This window comes from Takifugu flavidus, chromosome 15 (assembly GCF_003711565.1).
Source record: "Takifugu flavidus isolate HTHZ2018 chromosome 15, ASM371156v2, whole genome shotgun sequence".
NCBI lineage: Eukaryota > Metazoa > Chordata > Actinopteri > Tetraodontiformes > Tetraodontidae > Takifugu > Takifugu flavidus.
The window spans coordinates 10,192,925-10,216,666 of NC_079534.1; the positions used below are offsets into that span (position 1 = coordinate 10,192,925).

Sequence of the window (23,742 nt, forward strand, 5' to 3'; positions counted from 1 at the left end):
TCCCACATCTGCGCCTACTGTGTGTGTGTGTGTGTGCGCGCGCGCGCGCGTGTGAGAGAGAGTTGCAGAAATGTTTCAGTGTTCCTTAGGTGGCACACTGTGATATTTATCTTCTTTTCTCAGAAGGGCATTGGTTCTATATGAAGTAAATTTGTTGTTTTTTGTGGCTTGGGTTATAGGCCAACAACCAAACAAGTAAATGGAATTTTCTGATAAATACGTTTATTTACACTTTTGGTTTTTATCTTGTCAGTGGGGGATCCAGAGGTGGTTCTCGGTCTTTCCAGCAAGAATTTGATTAATAACTGAAAGAAAAATGAACAAAACAGATGCAGGTGGGTGGTGATACACATCATCATTTTTTAATTGATTCAAAAATCATATTGATAGTTTTAAAGCCTTACATGGGCTGGTGCCCCAGTATTTATCTCACCTCTTCCACTTTTGATTGTCAGGCGCTTGTAAAACAATTAATCACCACCAAATTCAGTTCAGGGCGCATTGAAACGTTTCAAATCAGACCAATTAATGAATAAATGCTCCTACTGCTCAGACTTTAATTTCCTTGAACCTCCTGAATATCATCATCTCTTGTCTTTTACAGAGGAGATGGGGCAGAAGAATTTTCTCCACATATAGGAACCAGGTGTTGGAAGCTGCACTCTGTGAAAACGCTGATGTTTCTTATTACTATCGACTTAGGACCCCCATTTTTGGGGTCACAGCATGCAAAGGGGGCACATTTTTTGAGGGTAAATGGCGCCTCGCTGAAAAGATGAGGACCAAGGAACCCTTTAACCCCAATGCCCTGACATGCCATCAGGAGTGAATTTCCTACAGAGTGGAAAGTTCACGTTGACTGAAAACACTTGGGTTTCACCTGTGGGTAGAGACCCTGTAAAGAGGGACGTTTGTTACAAGGATACAGCCCTAAGAGACGTCACAACATCAACACTCAGGTTTGGTGGTTGGTTTCATCTGCAGTATCATATCAGTTTGACTGTATGTAGATCAGAAATAGCAGGTTTGTTGTTCAAATCTTTTTCTGAGTGTGCTGAAACGACCTGCTCTGCAACCCAAAGTGTAAACACTGGCCTGTGCCAGCCATGACTAAGCTTCCTCTTAAGCAAAGCAGGTGTGCAGAATACTGGATTAATGGGTATAAGAGGATAAGTCTGTTGACCAAAGAGCACAAACAGACTCGAGGAAGTCAAGGTAACTTCGCGTTGTAATCCAAGCTGTGGTCTGACTGTTTCTGTCAGTGGAAACCCTCCTTCAGGTACCAACATCTCTCTCTGTGGGCAGTCAGAGATTATTCAGGTTGTTGTTTTGTGTTTGTTAGTGTCGATATCATAACAGCTATTATTGGACTTATTCTGCTTGCATTTGTAACCACTATCGCCCACTTGAGTGTGTGATTTGGTGCACTTTAACCTCTTTAAATTGTATGTAGAATACAGTTTATAAGACTTGTGGGCTCAGCAGATTTGAATCCACGGAGGACCAAGCAAGATGGGAAAATCCTCATTCACAGTGAATTCCTGCAGGATGACAACTTTTATAACTTGCACAATATAACAAAACAGGAAACTTTATCTCGAACAATAAGATTATCATTGCAACATCTGCAGTATCCAGTGGGTGGGGAGTGTTTTTCTATCTGATGGCTCTGGCATAAACATGGCGTGCCTGCTTGTTTCCAAAGTGATAACTGCGATGGGTCTCAATAAGTGTCACACACTGTAAAGTTGAACACATGGCATTATCTTCTGTTTCCTGTTGTGTTCGTCACTGTGCACAAATGTCCACACAAGAAGGAAGTTGTGCTTCTGAGTGCCTCTGTAATCCTTCATACGTATATAGTGAGATATAAAAGTTTATTGAACAAATATGGTGTGAGTAGAAGTATGCTGAAGTAAAGACTAGACATTGATTGTGAATGTAATCAGAGTAGATGGAAAACACATTTTCACAGTACAAAGAAGCCCCCCCAAAATACATTTCCTCAAATATTTTGTATTATTGAAAACAGATCTGTAATTTATGTTTGTCTGATTTAAAAATTGTGGACTACAGAATCCAGTATTGGGAAAACTGCCAAAGAATGATGTGGATAAATGCTGTCATGGAGGAAAATATGTAAAAATATCAATGTTAAATTATTTTATTACGATATAACTAAATTAAATATTTTCTGATCCGTTGCTGTCATATTAATCCTTTACAATAGATCCAGCAGCTCCACTTAGTGGATAGTTTGGGGATAGCAGTGTACATTACTGATGTTTAATCACGGTCAAATCCCATTAGCCTTGTGGATCAGAAAGGGAGCACCTGCTGTTTGAGTTTCTTTATTTAAACACGGGTGTGTTTAGATTTGGGTTTAGGTTAAGGTCAAGGAGTTAGGGTGGGGGTGGTGGTGGTGGTGGTGGTGGGGGGGTGTAGGATAAGAATCTGGGGAGAACACTATGTCTAATAAAGTCATTGCAAAGCTAGAAGGACATGGATGTGTGTGTGTGTGTTTGTGTGTGTACGTGTGTCAGTGCGCACGTGTACGCAAGCTTTTACGTGTTTTTTCGTGAATGTGTTCACCCCTGACAGTGTCCTAATGCGATTCTGCTGGTTTTGTACTGTAAAACACACACAGCTCAAGCATGAAGCTCTCGCTCAGCTTGATAGTTCTGCTGGTGACAGTGGGGGTTCTGTATTCAGCCCCTGAGGAACAGCCCTCCAACATCTCAGAGGACACCTTAAAACGTGAGTTGGCTAATTTTCCCCACGTGACCTGTCCAGAAAGTCTTCCTGACTGCTGAAACAGACTCCAGTATCCCTTGTGGCTGTGATTAGGAATAAGTGGGGGTCAATGGCTAGGTGGAATATGGTATTTTATATTTTCCTACTGTTCCTCCTCCTTTTCATCAGAGCTGTCCATGAATGGTGAGAAACTTGTGGACGAGGAGGTGAGGAGGGCTCTGTATGGGGTAAAGCAAATGAGGGATGTAATGTGGCGGAATGCACAGAAGCATCAACAGCTCATGACATCCCTTGTGCACAGTGGCGAGAAGAAGAAGGTAAGAGCAGCGTCAGGAGAGGCAGAACGGCAGAAGGAACGGTGAGCAGAGGGAAATGAGGTTTGCTTTCCCTGAACAGGAGGCAGCCAAACTGGCTCAGGAGGTGTTTGAGAAGCTGGAGGAGGCGGAGGAGCAGTGCAGAGAATCCCTGCAGACTGAGTGGGAAGAGTGCAGGCCTTGTCTGGAGGACGCCTGTAAAAACTTCTACACCTCAACCTGCCGCAGGGGATTCGCCACTTTCCACACCAAGGCACGAAAGTATCTCAAAATAGCTCTCAGCACAGCAGCAAGTCATAGGAAAACCATCAGTCAGGAGAAAACACCTGTCGGAGGAAATAAGACTTATTCTGACTCCAGTTTTCTCCTGATGGATGGAGGTCTTTAGCACATTTGGAAGCTCACCCTCAAAGAGCTGCACGTTTATCAAAGCACATGTCCCCTTGATGCCAAAATATTAATGCTATACATTCATATCCTGCTCTCTATCTCAGCTTTGGGTGATCAGTAGTACAAGTTTTTGAAGTAAACATGACTCCTCCTATGTCTGCTGACATATCAGGGGCAACTTTATGATTACTTTAAATCCATTTCTTAAATACTGCTCCTATAACTAAGTGACCAGTGTTGTCATTTCCTTTTAAGGTGGAGAACTTTTTCCGCAGAGTATCCAGCCGTTTTGGCAACCGTGAGCGCCGCGCTGGGCGAGGGGACATCCTGGTCAACCAGGACCTCAACAACACAGACGCCCAGGCTGTCCGCATTGAGGAATCTTTTAACCGCCTAGCTAATAAGGTCAGCTCCCTGGTAGCCCTCAGTGACATGCTGGTCTCCAGGATGGGTGCAAAGCTTGGCAAAGTCTTTCAGAAGGCATTCCTGAATGATCTGGATGCCCCAATGGAGAAGACGACTGATGACACCTTCAATCCTGCCCGAGACTCTGGCTTTCTGCAAGGGGTGGGGCTGGAGGAGGTGCTGGAATCCTTCTATGACTTTGGGAAGAGTGTACTGGATGAGTTTGGAGCTGTGGTGACGCAGGTCTTTGACGGCATCTCTGAGACGGTGCAGGAGGAGAAGAAGACTGGTAATAACACTGTACTTGAAAACTAGTAGGCGATAGCTAGGAGCCGTCAGGCCTAACTACATTCTTCTTGGTGCAGCAAGGGAAAAGTTCTCCCGTTTCCTGCAGAACAGGAAGTTGTGCCGGGACCTTCGCAAACAGTCCTCCGAGTGCTGGCAGCTACAGAGCCAATGTGAAGTCTGCCATGGAGCCTTGCTCACAGGTGATGCGCTGCCACCATCACAAACCACACAGCTCATGTTTCTCTCACCTTTTAATGACTCAGCATTTGATCTGGCCCCCTCCACGTCCTCTCCTCAGAGTGCCCCAGCGTTCGAGAGCTACACCTGGAGCTCGACGAGGTCTCCCAGCTGCTGGATGTGTCTAAAGACCAGTACGATGAGATCTTGTCGATCGTCCAGCACCACACTGATGAAACGGTCAACTGGCTCAGCAACATGGCGGCCGAGTTCAGCTGGGTTGGGCAGACTGTGAACAACAGCACCACAGACCCCAACAGAATCTTTGTCATCACTAAGGTGAAGCGAAGGCAGAAATAGATCTTCACAATGGTTCATCTAACACTAAACAAGTGGGGCCCAGACAAGCATGACACTGAACATCAGTTTTACATCATCTCACTGGTGACGACTTATCTCTTGGGAAGGGAAAATTAAATAGGAAATAGAAGTAAATAGTGTGAGGCGATTTTGATTAAGTGTTAAATCTGGAAGACACCTGTTTAACTTCAACTTTAGCAAAGCGATAAAAATAACTAGAAAAAATACAATATCTATTCTAAACTATGAAAATGCAATCAAGTACAAACACTTCCAAGGTAGACTATAGTTTACTTTAATCGTAGTGCAAGTTTTTAATCAATGAGTGTAATATAACGTGGATCCCCCAGGTGGTGTCAAAGACTCAGGAAGAACAAAACGTGTCTGTGAACGAGAGCAAGGTAGAAGTCGAAATCTTCAACTCTCCCCCGCTGATCGTGTCTGTTCCGGGGGATCTGGAGATGCACGATCCCGCCTTCATTCAGTATGTGACCCAGGAGGCTCTGAACAACTACAAAGAACTGATCCGGTGAGAACTTCAACCATCCTCTGGCTCTCATTAATGATTCTTGAATAGTGTGAATTTCTGAAAATCTCTTTGTTTACAGGTATGATGATGAATAAAAGTTCCCCCACTCCTTTTAAAGGCTTCCATCAGAACCCATGCAGGTGTAACTGTGTCAGTTTAGTTGAAATATAAATAGTACCCACCTTTATAATACACTGGATGAAAAAAGAAGATACTCCATAATCTTTGTCAAGTGGTGTGAATAAAAACATTTAAAAAAACCCAAAAAATGACTGACTCACTATACAGAAAGAGCGTTACAGGAAACCTTTGAGTAAAACCTTTATTTTAATTTCTGTACAAAAATCATTAGCTTCCATTCTCAGTCCTTTCATCATCTCCACACTAACTCTAGTCCCCTCTTCAGGAACAATCATCTAGATTCTTTGACAGGAGACAGGGAAAAGAAACATCACATCTCTTGCCCACTTTCTACATGTACTTCCTGCTGGATACACAGTGGGAATACCTCTAACAACTGTTCTTTTTAAATGGAATATTGTTTTATTGTCTGAGTCTTATTACTTCACTCCATCCCTGATGTCTCCATCCCTGATGGGAGGTCATACATGAATCTGAGCATTGCTGCCTGATTTTGCATAGTGTCATTAAGAAATCAGAGAAAAAATCTTCTGCATTGTTGACTAAGACTCCCTCCAACCTGTCCTCAGCCTCAGACGGTGGTCTGACAGAGATCAGAGGGTTTAAAAATGAAGCAGCTGTGGAAATGATTTACACGATTGATGGGTTTCCCCTTAAACGCTATTAGAAAAAAAAAAATATGTTTACGTGTGTGGAACACAGGACGAGGAATTTCAGACAAACAACCTCAAGTTTTCAAAATTCATAGCTAAAATGTCAATTTTAAAACATTTATAAAATGTTAAAGGATTTTTTTTGCATTTGTATATTATGACACTAGCTCTTTACGATTTCAAGTTGTAGTTTAAATTTAAAAAAAAGGGAATTGAGCACTAAAAAGAATCATAAGTCTGTTTTATTAGCTTGCATTCATCCACCTGATAACACCTGCTAAAACACCCAGCTCAGTAATGTCTGAATATCACCTCGGCTCATTTAGAACAGTCTTCCATCCTTTTCGTTCAGCTTCCCCTCATCCGGTCTGACAGTCACAGAACATACGAATAAACAACCACAGTTGTCGGTCACTTTAAAAAAACAAACAAACAAAAAAAACCCTCATCATCCTACGTGTTCAAACCAAAATTCATATGTATAGAAAATTGATGACAGGGAAACTGTATTTTAGAAAATAAAAACCGCACCTTGATGTGGTTGCTAATTTGAAATTAAGAGGGAAGAACCTTTTGTTTTTGATCACAGTGTTGAGGCCAGTTCATATGGATTATTCTGATAAACAGGGTTCCCAGAGCTCAGTAAAGACACTTCTCCAACTCTTAAGGTTTCTGTCCATAATCGAGAGAAATCATCTTTTAAAAATATTCTTCTTGCTGTTGTGGAGGCCTTCTTGGTCATTTAAAAACCTTCTACAGCCTCGTCAAGCCTTTGTGCGTGGCTTAAGCACTTCTGCGAACGGTTACCCTGCGGTCTACAGGTTGTCCCCAGGCTGGTACTGTGGCTCTGTGGCAGTGAAGTAGTCTTCCAAGAAGGACTGGATGTATTCAAACGTCGGCCTTTCGTCTGGCTCCTTCTTCCAGCACTGCAGCATCATCTCGTGGAGGGACTCGGGGCAGCCCTGAGGGCAGGGCATGCGGTAGCCTCGTTCTACCTGCTCCAGGACCTCGCGATTCACCATGCCTGCACGAAAACACAGGAATGAGCTGGAGATATCAAACCTTCCATAAAAAAAAAAAAAAAAAAAAAAAAGGTTACAAGATAAATATGATTATAACCGCAAGATTTCCGCCTAGAATCGTGTTTCCATTTATTAATCATCAATCACAGCAATCCTAATTCTATCCTGCTTCGTTTTCTGGTCTGGGACCAGTGTTGTAGATTCCTTCCGAAGACAGGAAAAGAGTAATGCTGAACCCGGTGACATGACACAGAAACAGCTCCACGGGAATCTCCGCTGCAGCTAAAATTGGTTATGTCACAGAGTTGATGGCACGTTCAAAGTCACATCTGCCCCCTTCCTGTGGGACCATCAGGATCGGGTTATTTCACAGTGGGAGAGAGCAAAGGTTCCAGAACAATTGCTGAAACCAGGATATGGTGACAGTGGAACATCAGGCACCCAGCCTGATTTCTGCCCTCAGGTTACAAAATCTCAAGGTCTTATAACAAGCCCGTTCATCCAAATTTAGACCTGTGGGGGATTAATATGATTCCTGTGCAGATGTTTGCTAATGTGGTCAGTCAAATATAAGTTCTGATTAAATAAATAGAGGGAGCCCTGATGTTGAGGCGGGTCAATTTCACCAACTGGTTTGTGCTGGCAGCAGAAAACCCACAGACGGCACTTGAGGAGAGCTGCTGTTGAGGTCAGCCACATACCGTATTTTCACGACTATAAGGCGCACCTAAAACACTGAGATTTTCTCAAAAATCGACATTGGTCAGTCCCTTAGCCAATCAGGATACAGAACACAATGTACAGTTTAAAAAAAGCATAAAAAAACTGCACTAAAAAAATCCGCGAAACAGTGAAGCTGCGAAAGGTGAACCGCGTTATAGCGAGGGTTCACTGTATTGCTTAAAAAGTTGAGGGTTTCTGAGCACCACAGTTTTTATGCTGTGTGCTTACTTAAGTTGGGCGTGTATTTTCAGTCGTCTTACATTTTGGACTTTGCACCCTGTGTGTGGATTTTAAAGCCCATAATAAAATATTGTATTTTATATTATATTGTATCATGATTTCGATTGTATTGGTTAAAATGCTAAAGATGAAAACAGCCAACAGTACAAAAGAAGCATTTATCAGAGATGAACAAGTTGTGTTTGATGCCAATGGCGTCAGGGAGCGGGTTTGGACCACCTCGTGATGAAGACCCCGTACCCTGTTGAATCAAACCGTATATAGAGCCGATACTGTCAATGTGCAATACAGATCCTAGTCAGCAGGGGTCAGGCAGGAGCAACACCTCATTTCTCAGCGATTGAACAATACTTTTAAGTAGAATAACAAATCATGATCAACATTAGATGATGTGGCGGCTCCAGTGAGATTGATGAGAAAGTGGGATTAGACGGTTAAGGACTACTGTACAAAGGTTGCAAACATTTTAAACTTCCTATGCAACAGTGCGATGAGAACACAGCAGAACATTAAATTCGGTGTTCCTACCTGGGTATGGTACTCTGCCCTTGGTCACCAGCTCAGTCAGCAGAATACCAAAAGACCAGACGTCAGACTTGATGGTGAAGCGGCCGTACAGAGCAGCTTCAGGAGCCGTCCACTTGATGGGGAATTTAGCCCCTGGAAAGAGGGAATCAAGTCAAGCAGAAGGAAGGAGCCTTAAGAACATCACAAGGCAGACTTTGAGCTGCTACTTGCATCAAGGATTTAATGAACCAGAGTTTATACCAATGTGGTGCCACAGTCATTCATTTTCATAACATGTCTACAATTATGTTTGTATTTCTATCCATGTGAGGACTTTTATTGACATAATGTATTCTCCAGCCGTTTACGAGAACCAACTAAATGCACATACCAACCCTAACCTAAATTGAGCTCCAACCCTAGCCCCAATCAAGTCACAGTGAGGACCAGACAAAATGTCCTCACTTTGTAGATAAACTGGACAATCTAGTCCTCACAATGCTGGCTGTACAACACACAGAGTACATAAACGCACCTTGTCTAGCAGTGTACTCGTTATCCTCAATGAGTCGAGCCAGGCCAAAATCAGCAATTTTACACACCAGGCTATCGGCCACTAATATGTTGGCAGCTCTCAGGTCCCTGTGGATGTAATTCATTCTCTCGATGAAAGCCATGCCATCTGAGATCTGAGGGAAACAAGAACAGCGAGGGAGCATCAAGGTACAATCCAAATCAATTTGTCTTCTGAGAGTAAAATATGACTTGTGATTAATGTTCCAAAAAACCCCCAAAAAAACCTCAAACATTTTGCAGTAAGATCCAACTGCAAAAACATGCCAGCTAATATCTGACAGATATCACAAGTGTGAATTGTGACAACTTAACACCATGTAACACTCAGACTGCCAACCTCATTTGAGGGTTTCAGCCCGGTTTGGTTTCATTCTCAAACACCCTGCCCCCATCATTAAGCAGGGAGGAGAGGGGTTGCCTGGGAGCACTGAGAGTGGCAAATTAAAATCAGATCAGATCACAGCAGGTGACAGAACCAGAAACTCAAGAGGCTTCCGGACAAGACGTCTTTAATTGCTACATGCAGTGGAGCAGTGGCGGTGGGGAGACATTTCATTACAGCCTGGTGTAAAACAATCTCAAACCACAAGGTTTGCATATTTCATAGCTGGCGTGTGGCTCTCTCTGTTTTACCACTGATTCCTGAGCATTTGGCCTCCATGTGACTGGAGGGGTGATGGCAATGGTAATGTCAGGGCATGCATTTAGAGCTTACCTGTGCAGCCATGTCCACCAGCTGAGGAAGTTTCAGATATTTACCATCTCCCTCCTTCAAGAAGTCTAGCAAACTACCTGCACAGTCGACACCAACCACAGTTATCTGGGAAACACCTTATCAGAAAATCTGGCTAAAAGGATAAAACGTTTCATTTACCTTTGCCCATGAATTCTGTGACAATGTATATGGGCTCCTCAGACACTACAGCATAGAGCGGCACCAGTTTGTCGTGTCGCAGTTTCTTCATGATCTGAGCCTCTTGCAAAAACGCCTCTGGCGACATTGTGCCTGGCTTCAGGGTTTTAATGGCCACCTTTGTAGTTCCATTCCATGTACCTAAAGTAAGATAAAGTGAAAATATGATTCCTTTTCATGTAAATTAATCAAATCAACAGAGCAGCATAACAACGCAGTAAAACTGTTGCTATGACTGCGAACCATCAATCCATCATGCTGCTGAACTCTGACAAAGTTCCTGTGTGTAAAAAGTGGCTCACAGCGAGATAACGAACATGACAGCTTAAACAATCATCTACTTCCTGGTTGAGAGTCACTTATTTACGCCCTGCTTACATACAATGTGCTATGCTGCTTGTGTCATGAGGCTGCCCTCCAGGAATGAATCACACTAAGCAGATTATGCACGCATGCTTGATCTAATAATAATAATAATAAGACAAGGGCGTGGATAGAGAGAGTACAGTGGCATTGATACGACAAACCAGCAAGTTGAAACTGTGCAGAGGGAAGAAAAAAAAAAAATCACTCAAAACAGAAAGCAGGGGGAGGAAATCAGTGTGGGATTCCTGGGATTTCACAGCAGAACTACGCAGGTCAAGACTTGCTGTAGTCCAAGCCTAATGGATGACCAAGTGATGGAAGATGAGAGGCAGGCGTGCTCTAAGGCTTTTCTCTCATGCTGCCTGAGAAGTGAAGTGTAGGAGGTGACCTCTAATTACTGGGCTGGGTGCGTGAAAACCAACGGACATTTACATCAGCAGTGAATCAGCGCTACCGGAACAGCTTTTAGATCAGTTCCTCGGATTTACAAGCTAATTTCGATTGTAATATTTATTTTTGGAGCTAAATGGTTGGAAATGTATCCTGTAATTGTGTTCCTCCCTCCACACATGCAGAGTCAGCATTACTCCACTGCCCCATTTCTGGGTTTCACTCTCAAGTTTCACTCTGCAGATTGTGGAACAGATAGTTTAAAAAAAAAATACAAATTGTGCACTACTTCTCAAAGCCCAGGGACAGAAATAGATTACAAAAAAATCTCACCAATCCACACTTCTCCAAAGCAGCCTTGGCCCAGTTTGACCTCCAGTCTGAGGGATTCTCGTGGGATTTCCCAGGCATCCCTGGCCAGCCCCTGAGTCTGAGGTTTCACAGTCGGGCACACAGTGGTCAGTCTGTAGCACAGACCATCTGAATGTTCTGGAAAAATAAAGATAAGAGTCATTTTACATTTGTATCACCTGAGTCATTGATTAGCCCGATTAGTTAATAATGACAACATTAACCAGGGGCAAATCAGAGCACATGCGATTAATCTAGTTTTACGTTGACAGCTGGAGATTAATAAGCACCAAACACCCCAGAAAAGCTCATTTTCCGCAGTCACTCCTCAATAATTACTCAGTTTACTGTAACAGAACAGCGGAATGCATCGCTTTACATGGATTATGTGCAAGGACAGATGAAAACAGTGAGCACATAACCTGTTATTTTAGGGGGTCTCCGCAAGAATTATATGAATTATATGGCATTGAACAGCAGTGTTAAACAACAGGAGATACAAAGGTCAGTTTGTGTCAAGCTCCTGGGCCTTCTCAATAAACGGTTTGTCCTTGATGACCTAACGTCCGAGTCACTTTCTTGCGACAATCAACATGGTGACGTTTAGAAACACACGTCCATTTCAAAGGCCTGTGTAGTCAAAAGATTTCTATGGGACATTATCTCAGCTAAAAAAGCACTTTTCATTGAAAGCATTTAGTTATTCAGTTGAAATAATAAATAGCAAACAACACAGGAGATGATCCTCAAACATGCAAAACAAAAAAGATCAACAATCCCGTTCTGAGTAACAGCAACTTTTTGATGGCATACCTGTATAATGTTTCACAAGCTTTGGTAGAGTCTCAAACTGGGCCCGTGTGGTGATGTAATAGCCACCATTGTCGAGCTTTCGGATCTTGTAGTGTTTGACGTTGTCTCCCTTTACATCATCCCAGTCCCGGATAGACAGAGAGTAGGCACCTTTATGATTTGAAGGATTCATGTTGGATTAAAAACCATCTTTCAGTTATAATATTTGAATAAGATCATAGCTTGCACATATATCATATATCAGTAGTAGCGTTAGTGGTCTGGCGTACCTTTGGTTGTCTCGCTCTCCCGCACTAAGAAAGTCCCCCGTAGATTCCCTGGATGCAATAAGTGTCGCTCAGCATCTTTGCGGCCCATCTTGCCAAAGTACCACCTGTGGAAGGGGGAGAGTCAAATCAGTCAGCAGACAGACATACAGAAAGACGAGTGTTAGTAGATGGTGTGCGATAGCTTAAAATTTTAATTTTTAATGAATGATGATATGAGGAAAATAATGTACATGTAAAAAAGTGTAAAAAATTATTTTGAAAAGAAATCATTACCGGTAAATACCAAGAAGCTCAGGCTAATTCTACTGTAGTTACTTTAACAGTTAGCATGAACAAATTTAAGTACAGTTAGATCTCAGTGCTGTAATTATGGCCTCTTACCCACCAAGCAGTGCTTGCTACAGCTCATCATTACGCCTTTATGAATGTAAGTAGAGTTCAAAACAAGGTACAAACCACTGGTAACATCCAAGAACAGACGAAACTTTGTCTGAAAACATCTACAGGGTTCCAAATGCAGTTCAAGTTCAGTCATGTAAGACAGGCTCACCACACAGGCATGTCTTCCTCCAGACACAACCAAACAGAAATACCAAATACTATTTCAGTCACGCTTTTAAATGAAGAAAAGCTGCCTGACTGGTTTCACCAGTTGTTTTAATTCTTGATCTGGAATCACCCAGTCAGGTAGCTGCCCAAGATCTCTGCGAGAACGGTATCTCCAAATGTTCATGTCAGTTGTGCTGTCTCAGCCACATTTAGAAAAACCAGAAACATGTTCAAAATCAGCATTATCGCTGATAATGTGTTCACAATTTGGTGTGATTTACCTGAATTCCGAGAAGCTAAACCCACACAAGCACTGTTGATTTAGTTATATGTGTGAAGGATATTAAAAGATGTGTTTGGCTGTGACGGTGGCACATAGCATAATTTTTTGTTAACTTTTGTTGGGCCTGGAGAGAGAACTATTTTGCCAATGACTGAGTTGTAATATGTTAGACTGGTTCCCAATAGTCTGTCTTGTGAAAGAGAACTGCTGTGTCAGTGCAGTCACCAGAATATTGTGTTTAATGGAGTTAAACAGTCTAAAAGTTTAAGTTACAATATGTTGTGTTGTGAGTTCTAAGTTATTCCAGCAAGAATTGTATCACTGTGGAAATCAAAAGTGAAGGGTTATGAAAATTGCTGGTTTCCAGGGAAGGATTGGTTGAAAAATAGTCGCTTATTGAACAGTATTTTTCCTTGAAATGCCCATCCCCTAGTTTCTGTCACACCAGAAGAAGAGCCAAAGGGAGTGCCACCACACTTAGATGATGGGTTAGTCACAGCTATCCACATCGCACAAATTCAACCAGTGCAAACAGACCTGACCGCATTTCAAGAGAGGAACGTTCAAAGAAATGAACTGTAAAGGGAAAAAAGAAGATGTATGTGTATGTCTTAGCGAGCTCTCACTCTTCAGCCTGTATGGAGTCGGCTGGAGCCACGTAGTTACTGGGGATGTAACCTTTCTGTCCAGTGTTGATGGAGCGAGCCTCCCACCAGTCGCCTTCCCTAGAGATAACAGAAAACAGATATTACAAATCAAGAATCAGTTTGGATTTTGAGTTTTTCAAAGAGGGTATGCAGTAGTAATGCAGAGAAGAGTTAACCAATATTCAATTTCATGTCAGATATACTTTCAGCGACATCTTGCTACAGGCTCAGTTGTCAACAGTCATTTATGAGATGACAGCTGGAATTTTGCTACAGTGCATAATCAACAAATGGGGTGTTTTGCACTGTACCCTAAACACAATTAAAGTGGGGGATGAGCTAAAAAGCAATGGGGACATAATAGCTCGTCCATTAGAGGAAGCCATTAACCCCGACTGATTCAGGATTTATCAGAACTGAATACATTGAGGGATTAAAATCTTATACTGTACACACAAACACAGCGACTCATAAAAAAGCAAATGCACTCACGTATTGTTAATAATCTGGAAACGATCTCCCTTTTTGAACGACAGATCATCTGCCGTCCTGGCTTCATAGTCGTACAGAGCAACAAAAAATGTCACACCGCCTGCAACGAAGGGGGAAACTCAATACTCCCATTACACTTGCGTCAGTTCTAAAATGCTCTAAAAATATGAAAACTGCATCAAGACCTTTGATCTACAAATACAGACAACAAAATGAAGTTTTTTTTTGTTTTTTTTTACTTTTTGACAATTTTGGCAGGAAAGTCTTAATTTCCAAATAGTAATTAATACTTCTATTGAATTGAAACTCCCTGCACCAAAATGCAGAACGTGGCCTGAAAAAACAACAGGCTGTTTTTAAAAAAATGATGAATGATGAAAGGCGCTGATTCATCTGCGGTCTGAGCCAACAGAGAGAGGAAACAAATCAAACGTTTGTCTTGAGAACTAAATGAGCTGGATGGTATCTGGAGCAAACTCCTCAGGAAAAAAATCCTCTGAGAGAACTAGACAGACCGGTGGATGGTGTGTGTCTGTCTGTGTAAACACATGCACAATGATCCTCCTTCCTCTGTCTGCCTGAAACCTTATAGCTTTCCCCCAAACTGACCTGTGATGATGCTGGGGAAGGGGCTGCTCACGGCCACTGATGTGTAAGAGGTGGAGGCCCCGCCGAAGGGCGTCATGACTGAAGACACCCCACCGAATGGTGCGAGGGCAGCGCTGTGGCTGTTGTAGCTATTGTTGTGTGTCTTCATGGCTGGCGAGTGAACCATCAGGGTGGGGTCGGGCCCATAGTGTCCAAGATGGGCATTGACAGTTGTTGCATTTGGGTTATCGGATTGGTGCTTCGGAGCCGGTCCCTTGTCCTCTTTACTTCTGACACAACCCATCGTCAAGCCTACAGGAAGGACATTTCAGATTAATTAGTTACACTTGTCATAAACTGTGTGTTTACTATTACTCTTCCAAAACTAGGAGCCAGAAACAACTCAAATAAATGCTTAAAGCTGGGTCTGATATTTAAGCTATCTGATCAGAATTTTTAATAACCAATAACAGATCAGAATCCAATCACATGAGGGAGAAATATGTCTGTTTAAATAATGGTTACATACTTGGGTACAAAAAAGTATCTTAATCTTTTTTGCCAATGTTTGACAATCTCTACCCCAAACTGACTGAGATGAAAAGGTTCAAATGGCCTGAACAGAACATTCCGGTCTGGCCATATATAAATTCAGTGTTCAATCTGAACAAACCAAAAAACTTGAGACAAAAATATTAGGTCGCAACCACCCAATTTACTGTAACTACCAGTAAATTACTTTAGTGGGATTTAATTACTGATCCGACACGCGTGATTGTATCTGACTTATTCAGATTCCAAAAACTTGATCCGTCACATAGTGACAGACATTAAAACATAAAATGTGCTTTTTTTTTTTTAATTAATTTTTTTTTCTCTTTGTATCATTTATCTTTTGAACAACTATGTGACGCACACTGGCAAGCAATCATGTCGGTGCAGTGAAACGTCTCTGGAGTAAATGAGACAAATAAAACACAAAGCTATCCGCAATCTATGCAATGGGAGCATTTGGAAAAGTTCCAAAACACAATGACATCATTGATTGGATCAGTACATTAAGACATTATGGCCGATTGTATAATATGCATAAAATATGACATATCGGTTGATCCGATAAAGGCAATCGGATTGGAAGAAAGCCTAATAAACACAATACCACATTCATTGAATTTATTTACGTGCTCGGACCAGCTGGATGTAAATGGACTCAAGAGAGTTCCTGTTCATGACTAATCTTTATTTCTCTCTATGTAAATGTTTAAATAATGAGTACATTTCTATCTCATGCTTTGTCATGAGAATGAGCTGCTGTCATCAATGGAAGGCCAGAATGATGCATGACACCATAGTTCAGAGTGCCCTCGAGCTCTCGAGTGGTCATCTTGGCATGACTCTCCCATGGATCAAATAAAGCCTGCAGATCTACAATGACCTCATATCTTCCCACAAACTCCCGACAAAAGGTGACATGTGGGGCGAGCTCAAAATTGGATCTCATTACAGCCTACAGCCACGTCAACTGTGTCTTGTGATCACATTATCACTGACACAGATTTATGACTAGTAGAGGTGGGGTTTGAGTTCACCGATACATGAGCCATGTGTGTGTTTTTCCTCAGCTTACCATTATTCTTGTTTTTTCTGGACCTATTTGGTCATCTACCGTTTCACCTTTTCGTATATTCAGAAAACAATTAACAGAAGGTCAGCTGTCCGGTCTGCCCATGGAGACCATTCAGCTGTGCTGTACATGCTTCCACTGGGGTCTGTAAAGTTGAAGAATTTACTTTGACCTATATAACCAACCTGTCTTGACAACCATTGTTTGAATAACATATGTGAAACTATAACTGGTACATAAAAAGTTGTGTGTGCTGTTTGAAGACTCAGTGTGTGTAGCTAAAGACTAACTCCATTTCTGAAGTCAACTATAAAACAAACTTTAATAATGACCCTTGATTCCATAATCAGATCAAATTGCCTTTAAAGCTGAGGCTGCTGGAGAGAATATTAATTCAGAGATGGCAAACACAAACAGACCAATATGGTCAGTTTGAATATTACGATGTGCTATCTAGCATATGTAATGTACAATATTGGTTATAATAGAGGAAGATTGATGATCTGGGGAAAAAAACCAAACATTATTTAACAAAAAAAGCACATAGTGTAATAAAAAGACAAGTAGGATTTTTTAAAGGGAGTATATAATGGATCTTTTGATTTTGCTATTCTATTTTTGTTAAATAAGAGCCAAGAATGAATCTTGGGGAAGTAAAAAAAAAAGAATTTCCTCAGAAATCCTGGGCCTGGCTCAGGAATGGCAACATTACAGGGCAAGAACTGATCTCTGAAAAGAGACTGTCACTGTGTATTGAGTCATCCTGAGGAGCAAGCGTTCCTGACTGGAATCCACAGCTGATGCTGGGGAAAATCAGCAGGGTGAAGAATGGCTTGGGAGCGACAGCTGGAGAATTACTTAAAAATCCAATTTGTGGCCAGTGTGAAAAAAAAAAATCAAAGAAATGACTGCCACATACGTGCAGAAAGCATTGTAAACCATTCAGACTCCCTTTTATGATGCACTTTTAAACTTCCCTGTTTTCAAAGTGCTGTTTTCGGGGGAGTGAAGGTTTATTAAGCAAACGCAGTTGGCGCAATTAGAGCAAACAAGAGAGAAAATGGGTTTATCAAAGATGTAATGTATTGATCAAGATCACAGCGCTAATACAAGAACAAACCTCGATTATAAAGTTAATATTCTCAAGCATAAAAGAAAAACCTCAAAATATATACATACTAGACCATTTTAAGAAGTTCACAAGCTCCTTTGCTTCAACTCAAATTGAAATTTGCCTTTTTTCACAACTAAATGGACATTTCCATTACGGGCTGTACTGGGCGATGTCTCCAATGGAGTAAACACACCCATAAAAACAAGTTTTAAACCATGTGATAACAGAAGCCACTGACATCGGGGCCCCACACAACACAAACACAACAGCCACCTGTGACCTTATCACTTGTCAACCACAGCCGGCGTCCAAACAACCTACACGCACAGCCCCTGATCCTACAGCTAATGCAAACAAACAGGCAACAAACCTGTCCCCTGCTGCCTTGCATTCAAACTACACCATGCCCAAGCACAGATTCTCCTGACATCACACTGATAAACAACATGTGCACGGTGCAGCAGCCCCATTAAATCTGTTGCTTATGCATGGTTACAGCAGCATAAAAACATGGCTTTTCCCATAAAGTTTGCCCTCACAAATGTCCGGATTTACTGAGTGCAGGAGACAACGATTCACTCGGTTCATACATAGGTACAACTTTTTGTGCATATGCAACATGCTTGTACGCAGGCGTAACCATCCGCACTGTGCTTAAGCAAACATTACTGTCGCACTTAGCTTAAGCAAGGCACGGATTGCTCATGTGAGTGCCTCATAGTAGCAATGGCTCACAGCTGCTGCTATCTCTTGAAATAAAGAAATAGCAGCTGCCATTGTTACATATGCTTGTGACATAAGAAAACAGGATTATATACAGATATTACTGAATAAAATACACAGGGTAATACTTACAGTAACTTTTATTCACCCAGCTGTCAAACCATAAATAATCGGCCAACACTGGCTAAAAACAGACTGCAGTATAGCATGAAATCGGATTTAAATAAAACTAGAAAAAACATAGCATTCTTGATTGGAAAGTCATGGCTCTGCTCTTACAGCGCTGTGCAAATAAAAGTGAAACCCAAAAATTTCAAATAAGAGGCATATCTGGCCAGAACAAGGAGAATCCTCTGCTCTGTATTTGCAGATGGCTGGGTGGGGTGTTTTATTTTGAAAATTGTTTTATTGCGAAGCTTGACTGAATTCTTTTTTGGATGACTTCCTGTCCAGCTGGTCATACACTAAATAAAGCAAAAGCTGAAACAATCACTGTGGGACAAGAATCTGCTGTTGATACACTTAGCCTACATTTACAATATGATATTGAATAAAATTGTCCCACGCTGATAATTCAAATAACACATACCGCCTTCAAATATACAAATCATGATACCAATATAACCCAGCCCTTGTCCTGAGCACACAAATGTGGCTTATGTGAATAACTGTCTTAATGATGTAACATTCTTCATGTGAGAAGGAGCTGAAAGAAATCCAACCATTATAGTTTCCCTTAAGTCAGCTTGTTTCCCAACAAGCACAGGTTTCCCACTTGCCACACTGTTTAGCTGCTTTTTGATATGGATATGGAAAAAACACTATGTACCGTATTTTCTGGACTATATGTCGCTCCGGGGTTTAAGTCGCACTAGCCAAAAAATGCATAATAAAGAAGAAAAAAAAAAAAAAAAGTCGCACTGGACTATAAGTCGCATTTTGGGGGAAAATTTATTAGATATAATCCGAGACCAAGAACATACATTTCATCTTGAAAGGCAATTAGCATGGATTAGCAATAGGGTTACTGTATGCTAACGTAACAAATTCAGCTACATGACCCACAACGAACTGAGTACGTGTCTGCTTTGTTAACGTAACATATTAACAGTTATTCAGATAACTATAGCATAAAGAACATCCGAGCAAGTTTACCAAACAATCAAGTCTAACTCCATAGACGAAGCACCGCTTCTTCTTCTGCGTCGATAAAGGAACTCGTTCCTCAGGTACACATGCCTAGAGCGCTCTCTTGTGGTTGTCAGTGTGAAAATAACATGTGAAATTCTGTAATAATGTATTTATTTAAGTCGCTCCAGAGTACAAGTCGCACCCCCTGACAAACTATGAAAAAAGTGCAATTTATAGTCCGGAAAATACGGTACTCTTCCCTCACAAAACACAGTGCTGTGACAAACCTCTAAACCAGTATGATGCTAATACCGAGCAACAACCAAAAGAAACAAACAGTTCTTGTTGAGTAGCTACCATATCTTAGCATCAGAGCGACAACCAAAATGCTTAGACACCTTAAGGAAAGTCAAGAAAACCAGACATGAAAATATGTAATTTAAAAAGGGAAGTAAATGTAATTGGAGGCCTCAAAAGAGCCCAATTATTTTAGCTGTAAATATGTTCACTGTAAACTAAATGAAAAGGAAATCAGTGTGTCCACTCTCTGATGGGAATAAAAATCAACTATTATATTTTTTATATGTGCAAGGACATGTCTGGCTGTCCCAGACAGTCAGATACTCATTGAGCTACCCTATCACTATATTCACTTGTAGCTGGAACTTACCTGCCCTGTGAATGTTTGAAAAATGGAAGCTTCCAACACAGGGGTAAACTCCACAGACTTTCAAAAGATTCCCTAATGAGATGTTGAGATTCCAAAGATGTTGAACAGGTTGTAAATCATAATTCAACTGATATCAGCGCTTTCTGTATCCAAGAAATGCAAATGATGGGATTAGTAATCGATATCCTCCGGCATGTATACGTCTGAATTGGAGCTAAACTAGACACTGCATGTGTGCATGCTCCATATCCTTCGCATTGGCGTATGACCCACAGAACAAAAACATTTGCGCACGCTGTTCCCGTCTGCCTCTCAAAATCAACATGACCATGAGGGATGGCATACAAGTTATCTGCACAATAAGTAAAGCGCAGCCGTACAATTATCCATCTTTCAAAGATGCTGGTCTGCTGCCTGATTCCCATTTATTATGCGATATAATACGACAACCGGAAAGGGGGCTGTCTTAACCCCACCGAAAAGATGCATACCGTCACCTAATGTTGAAGAGAATATATTCCTGTCAGTTATCTGGCTTTCTCTGTTACATGGAAAAAGGGACAAGAAGCGAACTCCAACGATATGAGAAAGTCCGATTCTGGACAGCTCATTTCAAGCTGTGTACTATCTGTGTATAAGTTGATTCATTACAATGATTCAGTTTGTCTTTACTGAACTCTAGCCAACTCACCATTATAGCTATTAGCTAACTGTGTTATTTCAGGTTATTCATAAACATACTAATACCAGATGCATATAAATGTATAAATGAATTAAGTCTGAGTGACAGAGTCAGGGACCAGGAATGACACAGTTGATGACTCAAGTTGTCATTTTGACTAATCAGACAGCATGCAATTCTGGAGTGTAACGAGGTCACCTGACCTAGTTTATGAGCTACTGCCTGGTGTAACTTTTATAGATGTGCCAGCCTGACAGAAGTCTGGACCTTTCAATGGTGGGTGTATTTTCAGTATCAGTTTAGTATTTTTAGCTACTGGGTTCATAGTGCATTTAGAAATATGATGTGAAAATAGCGTTTGTGCAGATATCAAACTGGGAAGCAAACAAATTCATTTGAGGAACATCAATATACATTTAGAGGCTGAACTTGGCACATTTGCACATTGCACAAACCATCATATATGTGTCTCAGGTCAACTCTGATATTTCTCTCCATTTGCCTGTTCAAACATGCACCTCAGAAGAGATTTTACAGTTGACGTGTTAACAATATCCACGGTAGTCTGGGAGGGGGGAATGGGGGCATTCCTTCATGACTAAGTGCCTCAACATTTACTATATTTGTCAAACTATTTTGGCAAAAGCCCAGCAGCCTCAGCTGTCCATTTAAAATAGCTCTTGCTGTCTTTATTGTGTAAATGTAATTCTTCACACCTTTGACTTTGTATTTCTTCCATGTAAAAACCACCAGGATTAAATACTGGTGAAATGCGAAGCCAAAACCATTCCAGAAGCTCAGTTGGTAAAAGAATAATAATATCCCTGACACAATATCTGCATTTCAGTGCATTCCCATCTTCAGGGAAGCCTGCCATCGCTGCCAATCACACAGTGGAGGGGGGAGGGCGAGTGTGTGGTGGGGGGATGCACTTCCTTCCGAGTCTATTCATGCCAGTGAGACCACCTGCTGTGACTGTCAGAGGATGGAGCAAGACTGGGTGAGAAAAGAAAGAGGCATTTTCTAGAAATTAAATCTAAGAGCTCCATTTGTGAGTGCTCTCTCTGATTTTCCCAAAATACTCCAAAAAATAAAATGCGATCACTGGTGCAGGTGGCTAAAATGAGATTTGTGGAATGTTGGGTTCTTAAACTTGCCACCGAAGCAAATGGTGCCGGCTTTTGCGCAGTGGCCATAACTGCAGCCAGGTACAAGCCAGATCCTTCAAGGGATAAAAACTCACGATCCTGAACCCCAGCCAACAACACCTGTCAGAACCTCTCACTCCTCTGTCGAGGGCCCCTTCTGCTGAAGTTGTGCATCTCCGTGCGAGGGAAACACGACTGCTCAGCCAACACGGTCTGTGCTAACAGAGAGATTACCACTAAGGATTACGGTGGCACCACATTGTATAAGCAGAGGAAGAGATGTATGCGCCATCAGGGACAGTGGAGCTTCGACTAAACATTACAAAAGCAATGCTGCACTTGCTGGACTTCTTACAGTTGAAATATGTTGGAGTGTCCAGGAATTTCAGACAATGAGAGATAGAGAAGCAGAATGGCTGTGGCAAGGTTTAAATTATAGTTGTTTTGTCAGTAGCTGAGGTTTTGGAACAGCTGGGGCCCGCAACCAGTGTGCGTGCGTATGTGTCTGTAAAGAGAACAGATTGGGTGAGGCAAAAGGAGGAGTAGGTGAAACTAGCGTAACGTTCCCAAAGTTTGTGTCATTCCCGTAATTGGAATGCTATAACTTTGAATATAGTTTTTATTCATGATTCCCAACATTTGCAGACGATTTCTAGAAACAATGCAAGCTTTTTACGGTAATGTAGCTCTCTGACAAAACTCCCCGAGTGCCATTTCCCAACTTTATCTGTGTAACGGTGCTACGAGGCCTTCCCGCTCACTTCCAAGACAATTTGGGACTTTTTCTCAGGATAATTACCTTAATAGTGACCTTAGAGGCGTTGTTCTCGACTACATGCGTCTTGTGATCTTTTGTCCTCACGCTTTAAATCCTCCTCGACAACCCAAAGGGGTGAAAACCGCCGACACGGTCTCGGAACGGTGAATCCTAATCTTCCGTATGTCCCATACCGATTCACTACTTCACCAGCCCAAAGTCCTCCACTGGAATCCCTTTTGTTTAGTCAAAACGACGACTGGCCGACCACTGACAAAGACTACTAAAAATGGCGGGGAAGGGGCAAAACAAAACAGTTAAAATATCGAAGAATCACAGCCCGCTGATAGGTCAGGGATACCCTGCTCAAAGACACACAACAATAGCCGCAATAGCACCACGGAGCGGACGGGGCCAAAGAAGGAATAATGTTGCCTTCACGTGCCAATTTTAAACACGTAAATCAGACAGTCGTAAAGCACTAATACAATAGAAAGTCATTTCCGTTCAGCAACTAAATGGGATAACACAATACAGAGCTAAACAAAATTAATACAATAGACACATCTCATTTTGTTCTTTTGTGACCACACGTTAAACACTGACTATAATATTGAATCAGTCCTGCGTTGCGGATTTGCTTGATCATAAAACATTTATTTTTTATTTATTGAATAAATTGAAGTTACAAAAACAGGCCCTGCTATATATTAATAGAGGCGTTATAAAACAGCGCTCATTTATAAGTAACAATTCCGATAACATTCCTGAGTAAGATGAAGTATAGAGATAATAGCCGCATGCTTTATTTCCTACTACACATAAACGTCGCATCAGGAATATGAATGATTTTCCCTCCTGCCAAATATGGCCGACAGCATGGCTCCAGAATGAGCTAAAGTCATCCAGTTTAGTCCGTCGTAAAGATATATGATTTGCAAATCATTCAACATTTCATTCATTTAACATTATATAAAACAATTATAAATGTATTTAAACTCTATCAATCAGATACAGGTTGTATTGTTATACCCTTGTTCCAACATCTGGTGGCCTTTTTTGTGAAAGGCTCAATAATTTGGCCCTCGAATTGTACGTTCACGAACCGATTAAACGTTGCGTTTTGTTTAGTTCTTTCTTTCTTTCTTTCTTT

The 23,742-nt window shown here is 41.5% G+C and overlaps 2 protein-coding genes across 5 annotated transcripts; one reads left to right on the top strand and one right to left on the bottom strand.

Moving 5' to 3' along the window:
• The first annotated feature begins 6 nt into the window (after positions 1-6).
• clul1 (clusterin-like 1 (retinal)) lies at positions 7-5,486 on the top strand. Of its 4 annotated transcripts, none has more exons than XM_057057720.1 (10): positions 7-335; positions 605-1,320; positions 2,648-2,757; positions 2,923-3,071; positions 3,151-3,321; positions 3,714-4,152; positions 4,229-4,351; positions 4,450-4,667; positions 5,039-5,217; positions 5,297-5,486. In XM_057057720.1, exons 3-10 carry the CDS (start codon positions 2,655-2,657, stop codon positions 5,310-5,312), a joined length of 1,398 nt encoding a protein of 465 aa, XP_056913700.1. In that variant the 5' UTR covers positions 7-335; positions 605-1,320; positions 2,648-2,654; the 3' UTR covers positions 5,313-5,486. The 4 variants fall into 4 exon arrangements, with proteins under 4 accessions (XP_056913700.1, XP_056913698.1, XP_056913701.1 ...); XM_057057718.1 differs by having other exon boundaries at positions 605-1,279; XM_057057721.1 differs by having other exon boundaries at positions 605-1,215.
• Positions 5,487-5,521: 35 nt separating this feature from the next.
• yes1 (YES proto-oncogene 1, Src family tyrosine kinase) lies at positions 5,522-23,006 on the bottom strand. The gene is made up of 12 exons (XM_057057717.1): positions 22,632-23,006; positions 14,762-15,052; positions 14,153-14,252; positions 13,640-13,738; positions 12,182-12,285; positions 11,913-12,062; positions 11,082-11,237; positions 9,954-10,133; positions 9,795-9,871; positions 9,039-9,192; positions 8,525-8,656; positions 5,522-7,035 (listed from the first exon to the last, which is right to left on the bottom strand). Exons 2-12 carry the CDS (start codon positions 15,042-15,044, stop codon positions 6,827-6,829), a joined length of 1,644 nt encoding a protein of 547 aa, XP_056913697.1. The 5' UTR covers positions 15,045-15,052; positions 22,632-23,006; the 3' UTR covers positions 5,522-6,826.
• Positions 23,007-23,742: the final 736 nt, after the last annotated feature.

Coding starts and splice junctions, on each gene's coding strand:
- clul1 (XM_057057720.1), top strand. CDS start 2,655: ATGAAGCTCTCGCTCAGCTTGATAGTTCTGCTGGTGACAGTGGGGGTT. Junction 3,322..3,713: donor TCGCCACTTTCCACACCAAG/GCACGAAAGTAT, acceptor TTTCCTTTTAAG/GTGGAGAACTTTTTCCGCAG. Junction 4,668..5,038: donor GAATCTTTGTCATCACTAAG/GTGAAGCGAAGG, acceptor TGGATCCCCCAG/GTGGTGTCAAAGACTCAGGA.
- yes1 (XM_057057717.1), bottom strand. CDS start 15,044: ATGGGTTGTGTCAGAAGTAAAGAGGACAAGGGACCGGCTCCGAAGCAC. Junction 9,193..9,794: donor TGGTGGACATGGCTGCACAG/GTAAGCTCTAAA, acceptor TGTTTCCCTCAG/ATCTCAGATGGCATGGCTTT. Junction 8,657..9,038: donor CGAGTACACTGCTAGACAAG/GTGCGTTTATGT, acceptor CCCTCTTTCCAG/GGGCTAAATTCCCCATCAAG.